At 46.0% G+C, this 15,474-nt stretch overlaps 1 protein-coding gene across 2 annotated transcripts in view; it reads left to right on the forward strand.

Annotated features, from left to right (window-relative positions):
- LOC138265860 (collagen alpha-4(VI) chain-like) overlaps positions 1-15,474 on the forward strand; it is a 946,529-nt gene that overhangs the window by 611,443 nt on the left and 319,612 nt on the right. For both annotated transcript variants that reach the window (XM_069213964.1, XM_069213965.1), the window contains one exon: positions 1,976-2,038. In XM_069213964.1, the coding sequence (XP_069070065.1) occupies positions 1,976-2,038 (63 nt within the window). The remainder of the gene's footprint in view (positions 1-1,975; positions 2,039-15,474) is intronic.

A 15,474-nucleotide genomic window follows, 5' to 3' on the forward strand; every position in this document is an offset into this window, starting at 1 on the left:
TAAGATTAAATCTGGGTGGACGGCCTTCCGCTTCTTCTATGCGAGCTTCAATCCTCCTCGAATGTGTTTCAAGTGTCGTTGCCATGGCCCCCAACCAGGCCACCTCCTTGCACAGTTCTGCCAACTGGCCATCCATTTCCATAGATCCCTCTGCCACCTTATGCAAGTATGTCCTGAGGAGGTTCACATCTAGTGCTGTGGCATCAAATTTCATTTGCACTGCCAACCCTGAAGCTTCTATGGCTGCTAGAATCTGTGCTCACAAATGGTTCAGCTGGACTCTGTGGGCCCCTACGGTCCTCAGGCTGCAGCCCATCACTCATGCCCCTGGTAGTGAAGCGGTCCATTTTCGTTTGCTGGGCACCTCTAGCCGTTCAGTCAATGCCCATGGTGCATCATCCCCCATTGAGGAAAAGGACAGACCTGCCAGGCACAGATCACCAGAAAGCTCGTCCCAAGGGCTGCAGCTCCCAACCCCCTCATTAGTCAGGGTCCTCCCAGCCCTCTAGGTCATAGTGCCTTCGTCAACAATGTCTCAGGTCAACCATGTCGGCACACTACCGTAGGTGGTCCTGGCCCCCAGAGCTCTAACACTCGTCAGGGGGAGGCCCCCCTCTTCTCTCAGAACCCACTCCGTATCCGTCCTCTGTGGTTCGCCCAGGCTGTAGTCCTCAATCAGTACGGGGAGCTCAGTCCAATCCAAAGCACCTCCCGGACCGAACGTCTCTCCCAAAGTGACAGCCAACAACACACCACAGGCCAGGGCAGCACGGGCACATCTAGTCCACCATATCCTCAATGGCCATCCAACTCCACCCCCAGTGTAGGTGGGATCACACTGACAGAAATGCACAATGACAGTAGTCCAAGTCTGGGGGTAACCACTCACCCCCAGCAGAGTCACTACCTCGACTACAATACGGGAACTCTAAAATTAGACTGTCTCCTGATCCCAATTCAGCATACACCCCCAGGCCCACTTTTCTGTCCTAGATTCCTCTAATAATATGTCGAAGGGGTCCTCCACCGGAGTGGGAGCAGCGAGTAACCACTGCTGGGGGGGGTCAGGGGGGGGGGTGTTTTTTTGTTTTTTTGACCATCTGCCCCCTGTCCAATCTTTTGCAGAGTCAGGTATCTAGCTCCACTGCTCAGTGCCCACAGGCCCAGCTCCCAGTGAGAGATGCTTAATCCCTCCCTTCATCCAGCCCCGATGGTCTTCGTGGTCCCCACGCCACCGGCTTTGCATTAGTACACCCCCCGAAGGCATCGCTCATCTCTCCACTGCTGCTGCTGCCTCTAGAGAAGGTCAAGCAGCCCCCCTGCAAGCCTTCAACCCCAGCTGTGCGCGTCGCCTCTCACCGAGTATGGCTATTCTTCAGGGCTCCACTTCGGACACCCCACCTCAGGGCCCCATGAAGCTTCTCCCTCCAGATGCAGCAACCCTTGTCGGGAAGGTGGAGGCCTACGGTTGTCGCCGTTGTCAACTCTCTGCAATTGATGGCCACTCGGGGGGAACCTCAAGCTCTGCCTCACCCTGTCCTCATGCTCCCACCCGTGTGGAGGGCACACTCCTCACCTGCGTCCATCCGTGTCCTCTCCACCGTAGAGGCACATCCGACAAGCCTGGGGGCAGCCCGGCAGCTAGTGCAGCACGCTGCGAGCTGGCCACCAGCCAGTGATTGGCCTCTGGGGCTCCTAGGTGCAAAAGGCCAGCGCGGTCTCCTCCAACTCCAGGAACTCCAATCACATTAAACCCAGGCATCCCTCTACTCCGGTGGGCACAGAGGGGAGAGCCTGAGGCGACAGGGTGGTGCAAGATCTTTCCGATGGGGCCGGAGTGCACGTCTAGTGCTGCCGCTCAGCAACCTTGCTGTCCAAGCCCCTGTTAATATTCTGTTAACAGTGCACTAACACATTTGCTAGTCAATCATTTTTGCTTTTATGTGATTTGTTTTCCACATTTTCACCCACTTAGGGTCGCCCTGGAGGAGCTGGTTCTGTTGGAGAAGTCGGAGGAGCAGGTCCAACGGGCAAAAAAGTAAGTCCATTTCTGTTACCTTAACCTGCCATAGGAAGAATGTCCCTTTCTTTAGCCTGGACCTCGCATAGGCTGAGACTGACTTAGGATGAGTCCTTCTGATCCTGGGACTGACTTAGACTGGGGCTTGCTCAGGCTGGGACTGAATTATTGCTAGGAATTCCATGGTCTATTACTGCAAAGATAATATGATAGTTCCTAGCAAACAGTTTTTAGTTCCCTTGAAGCCTTTAGGCCACATCTTCTTGTTATTACTTTACCTTCCTTGGCATTTTGGTAGTATGTCATGTTCAAGGTAAATGCTTCAACAGGATTTGGAATACTATTGTAACATAAAACTCTATTTAAAGGCATGTATTTTGTGATGAAATAGCTCTTAACATCATGGCTTATTCCTCTATTACTGATCCATACTTAACTCTGCAACAGGATTTAATATTTTGTGTTTTTCCTGCACAAGTATCAGACTTCTTAATTACAAAAATATATTAGGTTCATTTCTAAATTTGATTTTAAAATGAATAACAAAACTTTAATTAGCAAATCAAATCAGTTGCATCGTACAACCTCCTGTCTGAGTCATCACTACAATGGGTCAAATAAAGAAGGGCATTTTGGGGTAGTTAAAGTAATAGTTCTGTGTACACTTTTACACACACTTATATGCCTTTGCGACTTGGTTCCAAATCACCTAAAACGAGTATACAGTGGGAATAATCAGGGATTGTTCACATGCAATTATTACAAATACAACAATGGACTATGCTGTTTGCACTTTCCAAGAGAGAGTTGGATGGTTAAAAAAGTGATTTGGATTTTTCAGAGCTGATTCACAAAGGAATGTAAAAGTAAATGAAATAGTATTCCTATAGTACCACTTCCCATACAAAGAAATGCTTTTGTGAATTGACATCATCATGTCTAGACATTTCTTATATACTGTACCAATCAATCTTAACTTAAGACAAATAGGAATCCACCCTTATGTTTCTTTTCTTGGATTGTGTAAATACAGATATGATGTTGGTATCCTCAATGTCAAATGCACCTGATGCATATGTTTTGACTGGCAGTACCTCTTGTGCCTGCTCTTTTTCCTGCTCCTCTCCTAGGAGAATGCTTAGGGAATGAAAATTCAGACGTAGTAGAAACCGCCTCCTTACTGGCTGCTATCTTTCGCTCCTGCACCTCTCTGATGCCGCCTTCCAGCCTGCCCCGAGGCACATGCTGTTATGATCTTTCAGTGTCCCCCTACAGATCTGCTTGCAAAAAAGTAATTCCTCCACAGAAATGGGGCTTGGGAAACAAGCCACACACAAAGCACATGGGTCATTCGCCCCTTCACCTTGGGCACAAGACAAAAAGGGATGGAATTGTTTCTTCAAAAGGGAGCGGAAAAAAAAAATCCTGGCGGAGACAGTAAAAAGTGACACCTCATAGATACAGAAAAAATGTTTTATTGAAGAAAAAGTGTTTGGAAACCCCTCAGAAGTCTTGTGAGATTCTCATAGCACAAACTGTTGGGCCCAAATACTGCTGGTACAAGGCAGGATGGGATAGGAAAAGGTGCTGAATGCTTAAATGGGCTGCCCATTTATTTTTCAGATCTGTTTAATTGCCCTGCATTTCTGCATATTTTTCAGCTATGTTATGATGTTATGCTCCACAGAGGTTTTCTTTTCTTTTCTAGAAGGGTTATCTTGTTGATTATTATTGTAAATAAATCAAGTGGAAAAACATTTAAAAATTGGTAAATTTGCCTACTGATAACCCTCAGTATTTTCTATGTCACTAATGGGACTTTTTTGCTTTCTTATTCATCATTTACTGGCTAATGGTAATATTTTATATATATATCTATTTTATATATATATATATATATATATATATACACACAAACACATTCACATATATATGTGCGTTTGTAGAATGTGTGGCTGAAGACACACATGCTCTGTTTAATGCTTGTTAGGCCTTTACGTTTGGAACTTGTTTTTAGTTTGAAGTAGTCTCAAACGACAAGGCCTGTTGTCACTCCTTCCTTTTTTGGCTCACAATGCACCAATACAATGACTCCCCTTTAGATTGTATTCTTTCACCATCAGATGTGGCAGTTCCATTGCGAGCTCTGGGACTGACACATTCCTTGCCAGATTATTCATGACCAGCTCTTCGACCTTCCTGCTCTCACAAGGTGACCACACCTCCTACACCCAACACAAGTATTTCTACCTGACTTCTTGCTCTTTTTTTGATGCATTGTGAACAACAAGCCTCTATGTACAGCAGTCTGGGACTCCCATTTGTCGACAACACTTGACAATTAAGGTTGCACCTTGGAAAAAGTATGGAATTCACACCATTTCAATTCAGTTCAGCCTGCCAAGCCAAGTACCCCTGGTCTGACCAGCATGGTGTATGTAATATTTAGCACAGTGAGTCCTCCTGCAATGCCTGTTGTGTCTTCTGATGCAAGAAGATGCTCCTGTACCACTGGGAGTGGCACTGGGCACATCATAAAATGTAGCACCATGTATCACCATTGCATCACCCGAGACCCCCAAGCCTGTTTGTGCTGAAGACCTCCTTGAGGTGGAGAGGGAACAGGCAGGTCCATTGAGCATTCCAGTCGCCGTGGGTGGAGAGAGCCCTGAGCTGAGGGCTCTGAAGGCCTCTGACTTTGAAAAAGGAGTTGTGAAGAAACAACCTTCTAGGCCCTCAGGACTGAAAATTAAAAATACTCTTAGAGCTCTAGTGGGATTGATGCAATAGGGTCTGCCTCATCTTGCCTCTAAAAGTGCTCCTTAATTGAAGCACAGTACTGCTCCAGGTGGATATAGGCATGGATGCTCAGGTCCAGTAAAGCCTCAGGAGGCAGTTTCCCTCATGTCAGGCATTGCCAGCAGGGATATTTCAGCCATGAGCATCCTCCTAGACGCCAAACAAGGCACTGCCCAAGGGAATTGAAACTCAGCAACCGTCAATGCTTCCTCAACACCAAGCTGAAGTTGATGCTGAAAGCAGAGCCCCAGATGACTTAGTAGCTGATGCCAGAGCTACCCCAGACACAGACGTTTCCATCATCCTACAATAGTCCAAGGTCCTGGGCTCAAGTCACAAGATATTAATTAATCTTGTAATGGGGGAGTTCCTGACAAAGGCTCCAATGCTGACATATACACCCTTACGCATTACCAAGATGTAAACAGCCACTGTCCTTTGAGCCTCCCGCATCTCCTGCCCCCAAAAAGTTAGAGACAGGGCCACAATTCTACCATCTCTCCCACCTGTCCCTGGGTACTCTCAACCACCACCTCCACCACACCCTTGGTCAGATCTCAACAATTCATTCTACTTGTAGGACTCATATCATGAGCCCTTAACCCCCGGGGTTGGGGACGAACCCAGGGAGGACTAAAACATTGATCCCCCTGATGATCCAGACTTGGAGCCCTGTCCTTCCAATGCTTCTACGCCTGACAATACCACCACAAACCATGTGGTGATGCATAGGGCAGCTAGGCACCATAACTTAAAGATGCATGTGCTTCAAGACAAAGATGATTTTCTGGTGGAAATACTATCAAAAACAGAAAGCATTTTACCAAACCTCCTTAAGTTGCTGAGCATGCTAAGGACAACCGTTGACAACTTTAAAGAGCCTGTAAAGGTAAATATTGTCATCCTTAGGGAGCAAGCGTATTGACGCACATGGTGGTTGCAGCTGCCATCCACTGGCACATTGCCAGCTCTAATAGTCTTGTCTCGTGCTATAACAGACATCTTAGGGGGGAGATGAAGGAACTTATCAGGCACCCCCTAGTGACCCACAGAACGACAGGAAAATAATTAGTGGCAGAGGCAAGGTTATTAGCATTGCCAATATCAGATGTGCTCTGTATGTGACAGGCCACATGTACTACACCAGTAAGGGAGTAGGCAACATACTTTTCCCAGCTGTCACTATTGGCCCAGGAGATTTGACATTTAGTGATTCACAGCAACATAGACCTCTTAAGAAATCACACTTCTTGTGATGTCCATCACCCCATGAGAAGCTTTACTTTATTGCATATGTACCTTTTGCATTATAATTTTACTTCTATGACATTTATTATTCAAGCATACAAATCTATGAAATATGCAATGTCGGAGAAGAAAAAGTTACTTACCTGCAACTACAGTTCTGCACTTTTGGTATGCTTCATAGTTTCACATTACACTTGCCAATCTTCTTAGTTTTGAGGCTTTGTACTGTGCTGTGTGATGACAAGCTGCAAACATCTGAAAAATCTGAGCAGCTCAGCCTTTATGGGGAGTTAAAGCTCTTACTCCCTCCAGCTCACCGTTCGGTGTTGGTGGGCACATAATGAAGTGGATGGACTACATATAGTTTATTGCTGTTTCAGTGTTGATTTTATGGGACAGTGACATTAACAACTGAGGATTAACACACATTACCCCAGTTTCTGGTGTATAACAAATGCTTCAAAAATGTGGGCAGGGACAGTTACACTGCTTAATCTGTGTTGTTAGGTTTTGGTGCATTACATTTTGATGCTGTCATTCCAGCTTTTGTAGTGCGGCACAGGATTAAGGGCTATTGAAGAATAACTCCTTTTTTGGATTGGATTGTTCCACTGTTCTCTTGCAAACCTGTGTTCTCCAACCACAGCTCATTAAAGAGGGCCAGTGGTTATGGCAGGTGTAGTTATCCTGTACTGCTCTATGCATTAAAATGCTTTCCTCCATTCAAGGGCCTATCAGGAGGTAGTTGTGACTTATTTAAGCGCTAAAAAATGTGCAGTCGACCACAGGTTGCTAGACATTCTGCAGAAGCATAGGATAGCGTTACCCTGCATGGAAATTTTTTTTTGTAAACCTTCTTTATTGTTTTTTAAGATATTCACATTACAGAGTATTGTGTATTATGTTTACATTACATAGATAAAATGGTCCTTCACAGTTCGCAGTTGCTTGTTACAATATTTTTTACAGTATGTCAAGCAGTGTATTCAATGTTTCATGCATACCATTAACATGCCCTAGGTTCCCACTGCAACTGGTTTCACCAAAGTGAGTTTAACACTTTCCCTGTATTCTTCTCACGTTTCTCAAGAAAGAAAGTATCAGATATTCCTAAACAAAGAACTTGTAAAACTTACCAGTTTCATTCTTAGATGTAGATGGTGAGGTGTGCGTGGACCCGATTCATACATAGTCTGCTTGGTGTGCCATTCTCCGGCTAGGATTGTGGTGAGGAACTGTATTGTTTTATGTCAATGAGTCAGTCCATTTGTCCGGGTTCTAGTGGTTGCAGCTCACGAAGTCATTAAGGTAGTGCCATCTTGTTGCCCCTCAGCCTCCAAAAAGCTGACCACCATCCCTGTCCATCGGTTAGCCAGTGGTGTCCCACTGATACCTCTTTGCTCCTCTTCCCTGAGGGCTATTCTTCCAGCTTTTGCAAACATGAACATCTGACTTCCACCTGCTGTGTGGTGGGCCATTTGGAGATTTCTAGTGGTGCAGAATATCTCTGCAGTCCACTCCTACAGCTGAAACCAGAAATCTATTGACCACGTTGCCCACTTTTCTATTAGATTGTCTGCCACATAAGAACAGAAGGTATGTCTCCACATTCTGCTTGGGAAACTGTAGTGCTCACTGTTCCTTGGTGAATTTGAAATCCAATCAGAATACTGTTGATTATCTTTGTGTGCAGAGATCTGATGCACTGCGCCCTTCATGCTACGCAGCATCAAATTTGGGGCTTTGATGTGCTGCACTATAAATTGCAAAAAGGAAATAGAAACTTGGCAAGCAAAACACTTTTGTGCTTGGAGATTAGGTGGGGAAACCTTAGTGCCTTTCAGCTACCACCATAAGTGGTAGAGGTGGTCCTTTCAGTATGTGGTCCTTCTACAAAATCCTTTTACTCAGGGAGATGGAGCAGGTTTGTTTCCTGGTGTGCTGACAAGAGGATTGATCTCTTAAAAATGCCCCTGGCCAACATGCTACAGCTTACATTCTTCTTGGTGCAGTAAGGCGGTATGGTGGCTATAGGCAATGAATTTATCATGGCATTGTCTGTTTTTCCCTGTCAACATTCACTGTTTAAGTCTCCGGTGTTGATGAGATTCCTGAAATGTTTGACAAACATGTATCTGCCAACCTCTTTCGTAATGCTTTAGTGGGACCTTTATTTGGTTCTAACATTTCTCATGGAAACTCCATTTGAGCCCATGCACAAATGAAAGTTACAGCTTTTGACTTTAAAAACAGTTTCCCTAATTGCCATCACTTTGGTTCACTGAGTGAGCGAGCTACAGGCTTTGTCTGTCCATCCCCCCATTTATGTGTTTATTCCCAGACAAGTTGATGTTGCAACCTAAAGCTGCTTTCCTTCCAAAGGTGGTATCTCCTTTCCATCTGTGTCAGGCCATCACCCTAACATCTTTGTCTCCCTCCACACCCCACCTAAAAGCAGGAGAGGCTTCACAGCTCTACCCAAGGCATGTACTGGCCTTTTGCATCAGTCGCACTAAAATAATTTTGTTTAGACTACTAATTCTTCCTTGGCTACACTGCCTGCAAGAAAAGAAAGGCAGTAAATAAGCAAGCTTTATCTCTCTGGGTCATTGTCTGTACCAAAATCTGCTATGGTGTAGGCACGAAAACCCACATGAAGGAATCAGGCTCATTCCACCTAGGCAAAATCCTCCACTTTGGCATTTCCTAGAGGGGTTCCAAGGTCTAATATCTGTAAGGCAGCTATGTGGTTCTACCTCCATACTTTCTCAAAGCACTACTGCTTGGATTTACAAGTGTGAAGCAAGGCCACCTCACCTGGTGTGTCCGTCACAATTACTGTTTTAGTTCTCCAGGCTCACCACAAGGAGAAATATTGCTTGGGGGTGAGGAATCTGCAGATAGTAGTTCCATCAGACGAACAGTTACTCATATTCAGTAATTATTTTTCTGGTGGATACTCTATCTACCTGCAGATTCCTCAACCTCTCTCCATTCTCCCCTTTTGTCTTTCCTAATTAGTTGGCAAGTTACTATTGTTGGCACCAGTGTTTGACTGTCAGCCTTCTAGATAACTAATGCCTCAGAAGTCACAGCAAAAAACAAAGTTGGACTGACATTAGAGTGCTTGCTCTGGTTCTGTATGGCCCGTAGTTATGTCATCATGACTTCGTTCTTGATGTTGTAATGAAGCCTGCACCCTCTACTGACCCTGGAGCACTATTGCAGACGTTTCTGGACCAGTCTGGCACCTGGGGATTATTCAAAGTTGAGGAATCTGCAAATTTAAGATCCACCGAAAGTAAGTAACATTTTCATTTAGTCTCTACTTGCACTTTTAAGAAAGAATGACTGATGTTGCTGCAGCCCTCCAGAACTTTCAGATGCAACATTCATAGGGGCCTAGATTATGATAAGCTGCCTGCTACCTCTCTATTTCAGAGGATATCTTCAGCCTATCCCTCCTTGTGAAAAACTGCTTCCCATATGTAGAAAGTCCCAGTATGTGGGTGGTTGTTTTGGTAAAAGTACTCCCATTAGTTTGGCAGAAGCCCTTTCAGCAATCCCAGATGGCTGTCATTTCACAGCAATCCCTGATGGCTGTCAGCTCACTGTAGTAGCTGCTCAAAATTATTATTTTGTTTTCAGAAACAAATTACCAAAGTTGGGGTTTCCACCAAACTAAAATCACTGGTTCTGAAGCATAACAAGTTTCCCTCATGTGTATGGGGGGCATTGTATTCTTTTCTTGTGTGTGACTGTTGTGCATCTTGACAAGAATTAAGAGTATACTAATTCCCACCCTAAAGAGAGCAGTTCTCCTAATGGTCTGAAGTTGGGGGTACTTTGACCAGTTGACCGCCAGTGGAGGGTTTCTTTCCCGAGGAGAAGAAGTTAGAGATTTGCAATGGGAAACATGATGGTTCATCCGCCTCTAGAACTGAGATTTTGGCGGCAAGTGAGCTCTTATCCCTTTAAGCTCTAAATTGGACCCATTACCTGAACCTAGTAGAGTGAAATACTTCGGATTTTGCTGGGCAAAAAGATAATCAAGAAAAAAGTGGCTGCAATATTTCCAAGTAGAGCTAAGAGAAGTTTAATCACCTTTTTTGGCCAATGTGTGTAGGAAGGTGGTCTCTTGCTAACATGGTTACCCCCACTTTTGGCCTGTTTGTCAGCGTGTTTGCCTGTGTCTACTGGGATCCTGCTAATCGGGACCCCATTAGTTATGCTCTCTCCCTTAAATTATGGTTGCAGGATACTGGTAATCCGGTATTTCACCCACAATTGGCATACTAGTGCCCCCTTATAAGTCCCAAGTTTATGGTACTTAGGTACCCAGGGAATTCGGGGCTGCAGCATTTCTTTTTGCCACCCATAGGGAGCCCATGCAAAGGCTTCTACAGGACTGCCATTTCAGCCTGTGTGAAAGGGTGCATGCACCCTTTCACTACCATTTACACTGCACTAGGTCACTTATAAGTCACCCCTATAGCAGGCCCTCCAGCCCTGAGGGCAGGGTGCAGAGCACCTGTGTGTGAGGGCACCCCTGCCCTAGCAGAGGTGCCCCCACGACCACCAGGACCATTTTCCCAGACTTCGTGAGTGCGGTATGCCATTTTACATGTGTACTGGACATAGGTCACTACCTATATCCAGCTACCTATTTGCAACTCCTAACGTAGGCTTGTTTGCTATCAAACATGTTGGAATCGTACCCCAATGCTTTTGCAAGCATTGGTTGTATGATCCCATGCACTATGGAGGCGCTTAAAGAGCCAACCAGTATTACCATTTCATCCTTCTGAGGTTTTCCAGGCAGCCCCGGCTTAAGCCCAGGAAGGCAGAACAAATGATTTCCTTTTGGAGAGGGGTGTTACACCCTCATCCTTTGGAAACAGGTGTAACAGGCTTGGGAGTGGTAGCCTCCCCAAGCCTCTGGAAATGCTTTGAAGGCCAATGATGGTACCTTCCTTGTATAATCCAGTCTACACCGCTTCAGGGACTCCCAGCCCCTGATCTGGCGCGAAACTGGACAAAGGAAAGGGTAGTGACCACTCCCCTGTCCATCACCACCCCAGTGGTGGTGCTCAGAGCTCCTCCAGAGGGTCCCTGGGTTTTGCCATCTTGGATTCCAAGTTGTCAGGCACTCTGGGAGCATCTGAGTGGCCAGTGCCAGCAGGTGATGTCAGAGCCGTCCCCTGATAGGTGCTTACCTGTTAGCTGACCAATCCCCCTTTCAGGACTATTTAGGGACTCTCTCTTGGGTGGTTCTTCAGATTCGGATTGCAATACCTCAGCAGGAATCCTCTGCATGCTTTACTTCACCTTCTCACCGATTAAACTACATCTTGACCCTCCAAGAACTCTACAACTGCAACCAAGAAGCCAAGACGACTTCTGCAACATTGTATCTTCAGCTGTTGCCAACAGCTGCAACTGTTTCCCGGTCATGCTTCTTTAGAGGACAGCCTGTCTTCAACCTGCACCAGAAGAACGAAGGAATCTCCTTTGGAGTGAAGGAGTCACTCCCCTGATTCAGCAGGCACCTCTCTGCAACAACGACCGGTAGTGTGGGACCCCTCTCCTGACGAGCTGCATGGATCCTACATCACGGGTGGTGGTCTGAAGTGGTCCTGACAGTACTGACGTCCTACTGTCCAACTTTGGTGGAGTTAATAGCTTTCCTCCCCACGCAAGACAATACCCCTGTGCACCGCGTGTTTTGCAGTTGCCAAGACTTGTTGGCATCCTTCCATGAAGTTCTTCGTGCACCGTGTGGCTCCGGCCCCTAGCACTTTTTCCTGCAACGCACAGCTTTCTGTGTGGTTCTCTGGACATGGGACCCTTTGTTGTAGTGCTGCGTGGGCCTCCTTTTGCACCTTCTTTGTCCCTGTGCCGTGGGACTCCTGTGCATGCTGACTGGTCTTCTGAGGGCTCTCTGAGTTGCTGAGAGCCCCCTCTGACTCTCCCTCCTAGGTAGAGTCCACCAGGTCCCTCCTGGTCCCAGGCAGCGCCATTTTGAATGTGCCAAGGCTTGTTGGCGGAATCCAGTGATGCAAACCAGACTGCATTCATCCATCTGGCGTGGGACATCTTCTGCATCAACCAGGAACCCGCATCCATCTTCTTGGATGCAGTACTGACCGTTGTTCTCCACCTGTGGTTCTTCTTTTGCATCATCATCCAGGTAAGCAGGGGCTCCTGTTCTCCCTGGACTCTTCAGCGCTTCTTTGACTTGGTCCCCTTCTTCCACAGGTCTTCGGGTCCGGGAATCCAGTGTTTGTTGTCTTGCTGTCCCTTCTGGTTCTTGCAGTATATTCTTTCTCGTGTTCTTGTGTGTTCTAGGAAAGTTACTGTGATTTACTTCTGCTTTCCTGGGTTCTGGGGTGGGTTCTATTACTTACCTTTGGTGTTTTCTAATACTCCCAGCGCCCCACTACACATTGCCTATCTGGGAAACCGACTTTCGCATTCCACTTTCTTAGCATATGGTTTGCTTTCCCCAGGCCCATTTCTAACTATTGTGATTTTCACTATTAGCACGGTTTTCTAACTGTTTTTACAGCTGTTTCCTCATACTAGTGTATATAATTTGTGTATTACTTACCTCCTTAGGGAGTACCGTCTCCTCTATGGTATTTTTGGCATTTGTGTTACCAAAATAAAGTATCTTTATTTTTGTAACACTGAGTATTTTCTTTCATGTGTGTGAGTACTGTGTGACTACAGTGGTATTGCATGAGCTTTGCATGTCTCCTAGGTAGGCCTTGGCTGCTCATCCACACTACCCCTAGAGTGCCTGGCTTGTAGACACTGCCTACATTTCACTAATAAGGGATAATGGGACCTGGTATAAGGTGTAAATACCTTAGTTACCCACTACAAACCAGGCCAGCCTCCTACAATGTTACATCAAGAAAATATGTTAGAAGGAGCTGATTGCAGATCAATTCCCAAATAGTAAAAAAACAACACATTTACATGTGTGTACTCACACTTGAAAAGAGCAAGTAGATCACACCCAAATGCGTGAACCCCTAAATCTTTCTCATGCGCACCAGCAGTTGCGTGTACAATCACACACACACACGCACACACACACACTCTGGCCACAGAACCAAGCAAATTATATTTGATTATTAAACAGTCCTGAAGCACGAAACAGACAGAGCACGCAAATAACCATTTCTTGAAAACAAAAAAGGGTGGTTAGCAGCTAAATAGGATAAACATGACAAGGGAGTTGTAACAATTCCAGAGTACAACCACAGAACACAAAAGGCCTGCAACTCTGCAGTCACATTACAAACTATAACAGGCATGTGTACTGGTTGCATGTTTCCACCTCACCTAACACACTTATAGTTATACCCAAGCACGCATATGCATTCCCTAGATCCAACATAACACAGTCATATGTAGAAAGCCAGATGCAATGGATCCTGAAGATAATATCTGGTGAGAGGAGTGCATCACAATGCTGTTCTAGTGTACTTGTGGATTGCATCTTTTAAAATCTACTTGTCTTGAAGACTGGAGTGAGACATTCCTCAAACCACTCAATAGCTGTTGCTTGGTTCTTTTGGGCACATTAGGAGACAGTCTGAGAAAGTGGGCAGACAGATTACCTCCTTTGTGTTGGTATGTAGCAGTGTCATGTACTTGACCAAGTCTCGCACCTTTCAGGTTATAGGGTGATAGCAGCTCTGACTAGCACTAAACCTATGAAACACCATACCAACCTTGTGGCTGTGTAAAGGCAAGGGATACTTAGGGGGTAGCCCTTTCCTCATTCATCAAGCATAATGTAGTGCACCTGCTAATAAACGTGTGAATTAATCTACAGCACTGTGAACTTTTGAGCCTCTACTTCTGGGCAGCCCGCTCAAGCCACATGTGTTCTTCCTAAAGCAGACCCCTTAGTGCATCCCATAGCCTCACCAATGGCTGTATGTGGAAAAGGGGAGAACTCTTCCAGGGAGCTCATAAGAAAAAAATTATGGTATGTGAACTCAGTCAGATTAGAAAGAGATGCCTAAAAACAAGCCATGATGCACAGACCCTGAAACAAAAATGATACTCAAAACTAGGGTCACTTCAACTGAGGTGGGATTATATGAGAGAGGCTCAAACAACAATAAAGTCTGTGTTGTTATCAAATCCTGAGCTGAAGATTAAAGTGCCGTTGTCCCTCCATTTTCATGAGATTGGGTTGCCAGCTGCAGAGATGTCCGAATGTCATCTGGGCACAGAAACAATTTCTCAGAAATGTGTGGGCTGCTTTTGGAGAGCACTTATAAGGAATACTAGTGCACATATGGTTCTTAACCAAGCACAAGAAACCAGTCCAACTACATACCCTCTGGCTTGGTGCACAGGTGTGTTCAGGAGCATAGAAGTTTCTGCACAGAAATATGCAGTTAGAGAGGTGGTCAGCAAACATTTATTCTGAGTAAAGATTGAAGCACACAACGCTGTAGCACTAGATGGGATTGGTGTGAATAAACAAACAAATCCTGTTTATACAAACAGTAAATGAGTACATTGAAACCGGTGCTGGTAAGTGAGTGCACAGTGGTAAATTATTTTCGCACAGGGGGACATCCCACATTGTCCTGCAGTGCCAAAGGCAGAAAGAAAAAATAGAAACACATTCCGGCTTTTAGACCAGTGTGGACAATAAGTTAAATTGCAGTTTATGTCTGGGGGCATAAGTAAAAACGTACATTTGCCTCGATTTCATCATCATAATGACAGCCCCCAAGCCACTCAGCATGGATTTACCACTGTGTAATCAACATTATCTTCATAAAAGGGTAACAACCTGAACATTCTGTCTCTAATCGGTGAACATTTTAGCTTCACCTTGCACAACTCTAACAACTTCTCTCTTCAACAGACAGATTGTGTTTTTTAACAAAGCAAATATGTTTTGAAGCACATAATTAGCGGCAGCCGCCCGCCTGGAGGGAACCGCCGAATGACCGCACCGGCCATTCTGGCTTTCCCGCTGGGCCGGCGGGTGGGCGACCGCCAGAAGGCCGCCCGCCGGCCCAGCGGGAAACCCCCTTCAACAATGAAGCCGGCTCCGAATGGAGTCAGCAGAGTTGTAGGGGTGCGACAGGTGCAGTGGCACCCGTCGCGATTTTCAGTGTCTGCAAAGCAGACACTGAAAATCTTTATGGGGCCCAGTTAGGGGGCCCCTGCACTGCCCATGCCAGTGGCATGGGCAGTGCAGGGGCCCCACGACACCCGTTCCCGCCATCCTGTTCCTGGCGGTAAAAACCACCAGGAACAGGATGGCGGGAAGGGGGTCGGAATCCCCATGGCGGCGCTGCAAGCAGCGCCGCCATGGAGGATTCCCTGGGCCAGGGGTAAACCGGCGGGAAAGCGCTGGTTGCCCT

The sequence above is a fragment of the Pleurodeles waltl genome, chromosome 11 (assembly GCF_031143425.1).
Source record: "Pleurodeles waltl isolate 20211129_DDA chromosome 11, aPleWal1.hap1.20221129, whole genome shotgun sequence".
Taxonomy (NCBI): Eukaryota; Metazoa; Chordata; class Amphibia; order Caudata; family Salamandridae; genus Pleurodeles; species Pleurodeles waltl.